This window comes from Myodes glareolus, chromosome 17 (assembly GCF_982192425.1).
Source record: "Myodes glareolus chromosome 17, mMyoGla1.1, whole genome shotgun sequence".
In the NCBI taxonomy this organism is placed as follows: Eukaryota; Metazoa; Chordata; class Mammalia; order Rodentia; family Cricetidae; genus Myodes; species Myodes glareolus.
Window position 1 is genome coordinate 31623345 of NC_142042.1, and position 11072 is coordinate 31634416.

At 42.3% G+C, this 11072-nt stretch overlaps 1 protein-coding gene across 1 annotated transcript in view; it reads right to left on the reverse strand.

The window, feature by feature from the left end:
- The window catches only part of Arsj (arylsulfatase family member J), a 73158-nt gene extending 67836 nt beyond the window's left edge, over positions 1 to 5322 (reverse strand). Inside the window, exon 1 of the mRNA XM_048456979.3 lies at positions 4036 to 5322. Within this exon, the coding sequence (XP_048312936.3) occupies positions 4036 to 4433 (398 nt within the window). The 5' untranslated portion in view covers positions 4434 to 5322. The remainder of the gene's footprint in view (positions 1 to 4035) is intronic.
- Between the last annotated feature and the right edge of the window lie 5750 nt (positions 5323 to 11072).

Below are 11072 nucleotides of genomic sequence, written 5' to 3' on the forward strand. Positions count from 1 at the left end.
AGTTTATGAAGATGATTCTGCAATGCTGTGGAGAACATGTGTTCTTAAAAGTTATCTCTCTCTCATTCTCCCTCCCCCGTGTGTGTGTGTGTGTGTGTGTGTGTGTGTGTGTGTGTGTGTGTGTGTATACAATCCTAGGGAGTCCTTTGGGAGTCAGTTCTCTCCTGCCACCTTGTGGGTTCTGGGGGTCAAATTCAAGTTATCAGGCCAAATGGACAGAGAGAGAAGAGCAAATACTTTGGAACTCTGATTTAATACTACATTAAAAGTTAATTCCAGTTGATCTAAATATAAAAATAAGGCAATAAAAGATTTAGGAGGAAAAGCCTATTATAATGATACAGTATAAGCTAGACTCTTAAATAAGCACAGAAAGGAAAATAACAGAAATTAAATTAGAATAAAATTAAAACCTAGTCATTAACAACCCCATTACTGAAACAGCAAGAGTGGAAGATTCGTGCAGTACAAACAGAAAAAGAAGATTTTATAAATAGTCATCACACTCCATCAAGGATTGAACAGTCACTTAAACAGAAAATGGGAGGACATGAATATTTACTAAAAGACACTCGATATTATTAGTTATTATGAAAATGGAAATTTTAATCAGGACAGCATACCAGTGTGCAATGACCATGAGTTCTAAAGTGGAACAGACAACACGAACTGTTGGCACAGATGGAATTTGCTACATAGTTGCAGCGATTCATAGTTCAAGCTCAGAAATGATGACATTGGGAACTGCTATACTGCTATACTGGGGCAGTATCTACAGAAGTCACACACACATGTACCTGTACCTCAGCAACTCTACTTGATAAAAAAAAAAACAAGAGGAATGCAAAGATCTGCTCAACAAAGCACGACAAATGTTTAGCAGTATTTTCATAATAGTATCAAACTGGAAAGCACCAACATTCTTGATGATAGAATGGGTAAATACACTGTAGCATATTTACACAAAGGAACACTATCACACTGAGAGATTCAACGAGTTACATCAATAGACGCCAGCATGGAGAAATCCATAAGAGTAAGACAATGACTTATTATGAGAGAAATCCAATTCAGATTGCCTGTCTTTCTTTCGGTCTTTGGAAATGTGTATCTAAGGTTTGCATATCCCATGATTCAGAAGCCATCATTATGATCTTCTTAAAGAAGAAGTGGTGTTATTTCTCTGGGTTACCACTTGGAACAATTCCTTAAGAATAATAAAGTTACCTTGAAATGGATTGAATGCAGGCAGACACTTTCTCAATTATCCTTTCTGTCATCAGAACAATTACGAGCATCCATTGACCACATAGGATCATTATCCCTCTTGGACTCTTACCAATCTATGTAAAACAGGAACGTGTGTAACAATGATAGCTCCCTAGATTCTTGTGTTTAATAAAGATGCTTATTAAATAAAAATTTAATTTAATTCACCACAAGCATCATTGTCATCAGAATAACGGAACATATTCATAAAATTATTAGTGATTTCTGGAAAGACCCCCCATCGCTCCTGAAGCTGAATGATGCATAGGCCTAGAGATTTGCACTTCGACTGGCCCTTGAGGTGACTCATTCTGCACTTCCAAGTTTGAGAATTACCACCTAGAGAGCAGGGTTCCTCAATGGTTCCTCAGTTTGCAGACAGCAGTCTGCATGCACTAACAGCTTCCTGATGGTGACTGATATGCAGTGTTGCCAGAGTGGTGTGATATAAATTGTAGAGGGAATTTGTTACATTAGCTAGGCAGCATAAAAGACGGTTTCACATCTTGATTCAAAAAAAATTAAAAACGCCAAAGATATAAAAAGGAGTGTTGTGTTGATGGTATCGAAAGTGAATTCAGCTCCAGACATTAGACTCTGCTCAATTGGCATAAAGATAGCCGACTCCTCTCACATTTCACATAACCTACTTTCCTCTTGAAATAATCCATCCCACCGGGACTTTTATCACTTCCTTCCTTTTCCCTTTAGAGGATGCGGAGAGCACAGACATGTTCTCACAGACAGGATAAGTGCCATATTCTTGGGCCTGAAGTATTGACATTAAGCCCAGAACTAGGCACTCATGACCACTTTTTTTTTTTTTTACAACTGTACTCATGTATAGGAAAGTCCCAGGGAAAACTCCAAGTGAGACGTCTCCCCACTGCTTAACTCCAGTAAAAATCTATATCAAATCACAGGAGCGATTTGAACTTTTCTTGTCTACAAAGCAATTATGCAACTTATTGGACGGAACATGAAATGTTAGCAGGATTCAGCATCTTCTTACTGCATGCTTGGCTGCACTGATAACGCTGAGTCAGCCCTTGATTAAAGGGGAAAACCAGGAATTGTTCCCATCTTCATTTTGTTCCATCTTATTAGGTAAACTTCCAGATAACCGTAAATGCAGAATAGACATTTTATCAGTATAAGATGTTTAGGGCCAAACGTCCCGATTCAGCGAAAAGCCTTGAACACACTTTATTGAGTAAAGTAAGTTTATATAATTCGGTTTCATATTTTTTTCAACTTCTGCTGGCTCTCCATGCAAATTTGAATTCTATAAATCAGTTGAAGTGTCTTTATGACACGTTCATTTCATGAGCCAAGGATAAGGACGGCTGGGAATAGAGATGAAGAACGTAATCCTAGGCCACAGATGGGCTTATTTTTCCAGCCAACAATTGCTCTTTTATAAATATCAAATGCTCTTGACTTTACGATGCAATGAAAATGACTCTTAAGGACACTGAGACCCTTCCCTTTTCTCCTCCCCATCCTCTCCTTTTCTTTCTTCTATTTACCATTATTTCCTTTTTGTATGTTTGAGATAGGATCTCACTTTGTAACTCTGACTGACCAGGAACTCACTGTGTATACCCCTCAGAGGTCTGCCTGCCTCTGCTTCCTGGGTGCTGGGATTGAACATATGTGCCACCATGCCGTGCTCTCTACCTCTTCTTTCTAAAGATGAAAAAAGTTTTTTGTTTTTTTTGATCCTAGTGATGGCAACTTTTGACAGTGTGTTAAGCAGTGGAAATTATGCTGTAAGCAAAAGTCTTTGCAAGACCAAGATTCCTACAAAACACTGAAGTCTTAATTTTTCCAGACTGGTTACTGGCTACTCTGACAGCATCCAACTCCAAGAACAACTTCACTTGAAGCAAGGGTTCTCTGTCCTGAAACCAAACTCACAAGACACGTAAATTGAAGCGTGAACTGTTCAGGAGTAGCTTGACCCCTGACCCTATTGCTTTACCTGCCTTTCAATCTGAATTTGCACCACGTAAACAAGTTATAATGATGGATATTCTGATAGAGTAAAACCAGGAAAATGTATGAACACATTAAGAAGATTCTATTTAGTCTGCTAAATAGAATGACAGCATTCAATGCATTTCAGGTCTCTGCACCGTGACAGTCACTCAGACTTCCTCCCCACTCAGAGAAACAGCAGCAAATTTCACTGAACTTCATGGCATTTTCAGAATTGTCTTGGCAGTTAGATATGGTACCATAAGAAAAAAAGCACCAACGAAGAAACAAAGAGACCAACAGAGGCATATTCCATACCCATCACCCTGGACCCCCCCCCTTTTTTTTCTGCTTTTGTGGCCTCTCTTGTCTCTGTGACGACCTGGGGATTTGGTCATGCAATTCTAGATTTTTGTAACAAAGAGTTTGTAAATGACACCTTGCTTTGTGATTTCTGCTCTGTACCCGAAACAAAATGTGAACATGCTTGAGGATCCAACCAGAGTCCAAGCAGGAACCAACGAGTTCTCTGGTTGCTGGATGAGTAAAAAAGCCTGACACCATGCAAAAGCTCACAGCTAGCTGTCAGGGAGAGGCAAGGCAGGAGAATAGGGCCTGGCTATTCACACTAATATTGAGAGACTGTACATCATTCACCCATTCATCTGTTCATTCATTGGATTGTTCCCACCGCCCGATACTTCCTGTTTCTCTCTTAAATGAGAAACCAATTTAAATGAAGGTTTACGATGTTTTCAAATAATAACTAGAAGTGGTAACACTTACTTTCCGGTAATAAACTGGCTCCTGGACGGTGTGCAAATAGGCTGGACGTAGTAGTTCTCTAGTTTAACTCCTTCCGCAGCGAGTTGGTCAAGAGTGGGCGTCTTTATCTCAGATCCGTGGTAACCCACGTCTCTAAATCCCTGATCATCAGCTAAGATGAAAATGATGTGGGGTTGGGCGGTGCCCGGAAAGCCTGCTTCAGGTCTCTCTTCAGCTTGAGCTCCCAGGGGCCCCTTCTCGTCTAAGCCCTGGCCCCAGCACAGGTAGCCATAGGTGAGTAGGCTGAGGACCCAGAAGCCTGCCAGGGCACCCATAGCCACTGCCACTATCTTTCCAGGCCACACCCAGCCCAGAGGAGGTGGCGGAGGCTGAGGCTCCGCGCTGTCCCTGGGGGCCATTCACTCGGGTCCCAGCAGAGACTCCACATGCAGAACCCTGCCCACTTTGCTGTTACTGGCACACTCATGCACGCGGAGGGCTAGATCCAGCTGAAGGTGGCAACAAAATCCTGCTCCCTTCCCAGCTGTCCCCACTTCCCACAACTTCGATGCTCTGGAGGTGATGGTTTAACCCGCGGATGCTGGAAAAACTAGGAAGGAGCAGGTCCTCTCCATCAGTTTGCACTTTTTACTCTCAGCAGTTTCCACAGAAAAGTTAGTATCTTCGCAGAAAAGTTCTTACGAAGAGAAAAGAACAGACAAGAAAGGACTTGATAGCGGCACAGGGCAGGGACGTTTGGTGTTCATATAGTTCTCCACTTCGTCGTGGAATAGGATTGTGCCCATGCGCAGGCAGGCACCAGGGGTGGTGGAACTGGCATCAGTCCCGCGGCCCCGGCACTCCGGAAGCCTTGCCAAGTTGCTCTGAGCGACTGACTCCCTGCTTCTGGATGGATGACAGGCTGAGCCTAGGGGACCTGCTTCTGGCAGGCCGCCTTCCCGGCTTTTTCAGGGATGTTTCCCCATCTTCCGCTGTGCGTTAGTCAATCTCCAGGACCCCTTCTCCAGGGGCGAAGAAAGGATCCTGTTCTAGAGCCGGCCTTCCCACCTCTTAGGCTATCCCTTCTCTGCCCCGCAGCGCTTGGGAACACTCACCGGATCCTGGCCGGTGATCGCCAGCGCACGCGTGCCCTGTGGGTGCTTCAGCTGCCCCAGCTTGAGCTTGCTTGGGTTACTGACTTAACTTTGACTCCTGAGTCTTCTCCCTCTACTCGCCAGGCAGTCGCAGCCGGAGAACCATGCTTGCTGGCTGAGGGCGGGCCCAGGCCGGGGAGGCGCTGGCTCTCCGCCCTCCTCTCTGCTAGGAAAAGGATGGACCCGAGAAGGGCGGCTTCTTTGCTGCAGGGCGGCTCCCAGGGGTCCCCTATGCGATGTCCCAGTACAGGTTGTCTTTCCTTAGGTCTGCAAATGGAAGGCCCCCTTGCCCATCCCGAAACTTTGGAAGACACTGGAACAAGGGAGAAGAGCAACAGATGACTGCTCACTTTTCTTCCTTGCTTTTTTATCCCTCCAGTCTTTGCCTTTTCTTTTCTCTTTATTTTTTTCTGACAGTCACAGTTACAACGTTTCAAGTAGTGCTTTTTCTATCAACAGTTGATCTCTCCAGTCCGATTTACTCCTTATTCTCTTCCTAAGTGAAGATGTTAAGAGTGTAACAGCTTTTTTCCTCCTCTTTCCAAACTTTCAGGGATTTGCCGGCAAGGAATGGAGAGGTGGGGGGAAGGGAGGGGGGGAGAGGGAGAAGGAAAGGGAGGAGAGAAAAAGAGAGAGAAAGAGAGAGAGAGAGAGAGAGAGAGAGAGAGAGAGAGAGGAAGGAAGGGACGGAGGGAGGGAGGGAAGGGAGAGAGAGAGAGATTATACCCTCAAGAAGGGAAGCCCATCTGTGTGTATAGTTTTGAGACCTGGAACTCACTGTGTACCTGAGAATGACTTGGAACTTCTGATCCTACGGCCTCCACTCCCTCAATTTTAAGATTCTTCCAAGTCAGGTTCGTGTAGTGTTGGATCAGTTCCCCAGCACTTGTCAGCTGAGCTGTGCCTTTGAGTTCTTGCAGCAAGCATTGCTTCCTGTCTAGCACCTTCGGGTTTTCTCTCTTTTCCCCTCTCTTTCTTTTTGTTTCTCCTCTTTTTCTTCTTCCATCTCCCTCTCTCTTCTCCCCCCAACAGCGGCTTGTTTCCTTTGAGAAAACATACTCTGGCTATAATTGTAGCCTTTTAAGACACTGCTCAGAGGCAGGATCTCTATGGAAGAGGCAGTCAAAATTCCTTGAGATATGCTTTTTGTTTGTTTGTTTGCTTGCTTCCTTGGTATTTGTTTCAACACTTATCTCACTGAACACCTCCCGAGGACTGGCATACAACACATTAGTCTCAATTAGTGGCAAAGTCATAATTCTAAGTTTCATTTAACTGTAGCTTTCCTTCCCTCCTGGTCCTACAGTTCCTGTCGAATTCTCAGTCAAAGCTGGTGAAATGGAAACTCAACCTGGAAGACAGACTACTGTTTCATGTAACTAATTTCACCAGCGCTCACAGGGCGTTGCTTGTTCTGGTTGCTCAGGGGAGAGAGGTTGAGATTTAGAAGATATGTTTAGAACTGGGAGTAGCAATTCTGAGAGTTTAAATTTCCAGACTTATAAGGAAAGTCCTACTGGAGATTAGAATGCTAGGGGGAAGGGCTCCAGGCTTCACTGGCCTCATGGGATGCTAGAACCGAAAGGACAGAAATCAGCTGATAGACTCAGCTACTTTTAATTGGAGAGCTCATGAATGAAGGAGAAGAAGGACTGTTTGTGTTCTTGTTTGACAAAGACAATCAATTCCAATTATATTTCTGGCAAGAAAATTTTAAGCTGACGTTTATGGAGTATTTCCTGTGAGCTAGCCATAGTACCTTAGACACGCATGCACTGCTAAGTCTTGATGTGGTTAGTGCCTCATATATTTTATCATTCTCCCCCAGCCATGAGAAGCAATCTTCCATTCCACAACATTGGACCAGCCGAGCCAGAAATGTTAGTGGTAAGAAAGGAGCAACTGAATCAGAATGTTTCTGCTACTAGAACCTATATATGGTGGGAAAGAAACATTCTGCTCAGCTACCACCCCAATGCTTTGTGAAAAAAGCATTCTGGAGAAGAGAAAAACAACTCAAAGAAATCACAAAGCTTATGTTTATGCTGTATGTGGTTAGGAGATGAGGTAGTTCAGGGAAATGACCTTTAAACTGAAGGGGTATTGTTTTATTTATTATCTTCTTTTTTTGCAGAAAATTTGGGCATATAAATCTAAGTTCAAAGCTCCTTCTCTTTAAAAGATGATCTTACAAGTGGGGTTTAAAATTGTTCCCAGCCAAGAAGCACTAACTGATCTCAACTGGCAGTTAAACCCACTGATACAAGGGAACGGATCTGATGAGAATTTACCAGGGCCAGTCGGACTGGGACTGAACGAGGACGTGATCTAGCCAGATTCTCGGAATTTGGCCGGATTCTCTGACTGTGGCTGGCCTGGGGTCTTTCTGAAATGCCATTGACTATGACACTGGGACCTGTTTCCTCTGCATATGCTGGATTTTGGGGATCCAGTCTGTTTGGACGCTCGCCTTCCTGGACCTGGAGGGAGGGGGAGGGAGCTGCAGCTTCCCACAGGGCAGGAAACCCTGACTGCCCTGGGGGACGGAGGGGAAGGAGGGGGGGAGTGGGGGGAGTGGGAGGGTGTTGGGAGGGGGGGGCGGAAATGGAAACTTTTATAATTTAATAAAATTTACTAAAAAAATAAAAAAAAAAGATCCTATTGACTGTGTGCTTGGATTATATGTACATAAACTCAACATTTCCTACCATAGAGTTGAATTTCATGCACTCTTGTTTTAGGAAATAGTTTTACCACTCTCATGAAATGTCAAGTTGAAATATATGTACAACTTAGTAGGTATTTCCTCATTTTAGAACCAACTTTCTTATACTCAGGCATCAGTTGTTTCCATGGAATCTATTCTTAGGTTTATTTCAGCAGCTTAGGTATACTTAATTATAAATAAAGCCCATTTCATTTCATTATGGAGTGGCCGTGTGTCTTAGTTACTGTTCTAATGATGTGAAAAGACATTGTGTTCAAGGCAACTTCAGGAAGAAAGCATTTAATTGGAGGTTTGTTTACAGTTTCAGAGAATGAGTCCATGGCAGCAGGAAGGCAGGCAGGGTTGAGGAAGAGAGAGAGAGAGAGAGAGAGAGAGAGAGAGAGAGAGAGAGAGAGAGAGAGAGAGAGAGACATACACACACACAAAGGCACACACACACAGAGACAGAGAGACACACAGAGATACAGAGAGAGACACAGAGAGAGAGAGAGAGAACTAGAGAGAACCATCTGGGACACGTACAGGAACTGAGATGAATGAATTCCTGTGACATCAGATACTGAGGTGACCAGAAAGTTCTGAAGAGTTGGCACTAAACATTTCGGCCATTAGAAATGGATAGTTTATGAGTAGGACATGCCATTTTAGCACGAGCTCTTCTGGGCTGTATTTATAGAGATAGACTCAGCAAACGAAACTTCAGTCCATGAGTGTGACTGGTTGTAATGTTCTTTCAAGATGGCTGAAACGTGTGAAACCTTTTTATTAGAACAAGTAGTAATGAAGTGTATAGAAAGAGAGCTTGGAGAATTCTTTTTCAGCCAGGGTTTGGAGAAGTACAGGGGAGAATCCCACAATTGCTGGAGAGTTTGAAATTTTTGCAGTAACCTGCTCCTCGGTTAAAATACTATGCTTAGGTTATGAGAACCAACACTGACTGAAAGCTCAATAGAATTAATAAACCAAGAGGGGAAAACGGATGCACATGTGGGGAACTCCAAACAGAACTTTAATTTGATAATATAAAAATAATAAAAATTGGGACAAATTAGGGGGATGGTCACTACAATAAGCTAAATAAGGCGAGCACACTGACCTGTGGCTCTATCCAGAGACAGAATTAGGGTGTCTCATCCCTGAAACTGACAGTAGAGTAGAGCATTTAGTATGACCCATCTGAAGGTGGGAAAGCTAAGAACACCACAGACAAACTGGACAAGTATTACTCTGAGGTACTCATGTTCAAGTTCTTCACAAAAATGACACTGTTCATTCCTGTGATGTGAGAACAGGATTGCTTTAGCTTTACAAACGGCACATGCTTAAGTTTTACAAAAGGTGGTCAGACAGTATTCCTGCCATTTCACTATTTTTTTCTGTCAATACATGCTTATTTTCAAATAAGCATGTACTCGGATGTTTAAAAGATATAACCCATTTCAAAGGCAGGTTTAGAAATGGGGAAAACAGTGCATTAACCGCTTATAGATGACTCAAGAGGTTTAAAATCTCATCAGAGCTTCATTGGGTTTATGAGTACATTAAAAACTTAAAAATGAAGAAATATTGCAAACGTTAAGTTAAAGCACGAGTAATACAGAACAGATGTCTGGCCTGATGTGGTCATCGTGACACGGGCCTCTGTGTCAGTCAGCTCTGCATTACTATCGCAGACTACCTAAGGGAGGCAGTGCAAAGAGAGAGGTTTACTTTGGCACAATTTTAGGGAGTTCAGTCAATGATCTTTGGCCTTGCTGCTTTTGTGCTAGTGGCAAAGCAACACATCATGGTGGGAAAGGCTGGGGCATCTAAGACAGGGTAGAAATGGTCAGGGCTCCCCAGTCCACAGTTAGGGCATAATACTAGTGACCGTAAACCTCCCATTAACCACCATCTCAACTGTTTTATTGCTTCCTAACAGTGGTATTGGTTGAAGATGGATATTTGAACTTGTGAATCTTCAGGAGCTGCTCATTCAAACCATCACAACCTGAGCAATAAACTCATTATTGAGTATAAAACTGATGCTGCTTGAGTTAAATAAGACCAGAATGGTTAACCAGCTGGGTTAGTAATTGTGTGTGGCACTCATCTCTTCTGGGGAAACTTTAGGTCATAAACTATAACACTTTTAAAAGAAAAGGTGCAGGAGGTAGTGATTATACAAAATTAAACACTCACCACACAATAGCAAAGTTTTTGACAAAAAAGTCATGAGATTTGAACTGCCAAAAAAGACTCTTTTTTTTAATTTAACATTTTTATGTGAAACCAAACTCTTAAACAATATTTTTATAATACCAAAACATGAAATTTTCTATAATTTAAAAATATGACCCTATTGCTAATATGGTAACTAAACTATATATATATATATATATATATATATATATATATATATGTATAATATAATCACCATCAATTAAATGTTACCCAGTAAAAGACAAGTGCCAGCACTCTGCTGAGTGGCTTCCCGTGAACTATCATAGTGTTTTCAGAACCATTCAGGTAGGCACATGAGAGAAGCTAAGGTTGTTTGTATAAAGGGGTGGGATCTAGGAAAGGACCATAGTAAAAGAGCAGAAAATCAAATACATAAAGGCCAGGAAGGAAAGAAAATAAACAATAAAAAACCCCACCAGTAAGTGGGAGAGGCTGCCAGGACTGCCAGGCATAGTAAGGGGGACCCATGGCATAGAACATAAATCCTGGGTGTCAGGTATCACCTTAATAAGGTTAAAGTCCCTCAAATAGTTTATGGGTGCTTTTTTGTATGAGTTCACAAACATTGATAAAGAAAGGATTCCAAGGATAAACACATTGACACCTATGAAGTAGGATTAAGAAGGAAATGCTTTTAACTCAATCTATAAAAATTAATTGATATTGACAAATAATAAAAGTATTAGACTGCTGGATGAGCCATACAGAATCTTCATAATAAGCAGGACAGTCTCATTAGCAGTTGAAAAATTCAAGCAAATGTGCTCGAATAATATTTTTCATTGCAAAACAGCACTAAATATTATAATCAGGAAAAACTGTAAGCATCTACCTACCTGCTAACTCATGAGTTACTTGCCCTCTATCTGCCTCAGTTTTTGTCATCTGTAAAGTAGGAACAGGAACAGTACCTACTCTGAGATGTGTTATGTCAGTTAGCTATTGTCAGAAGC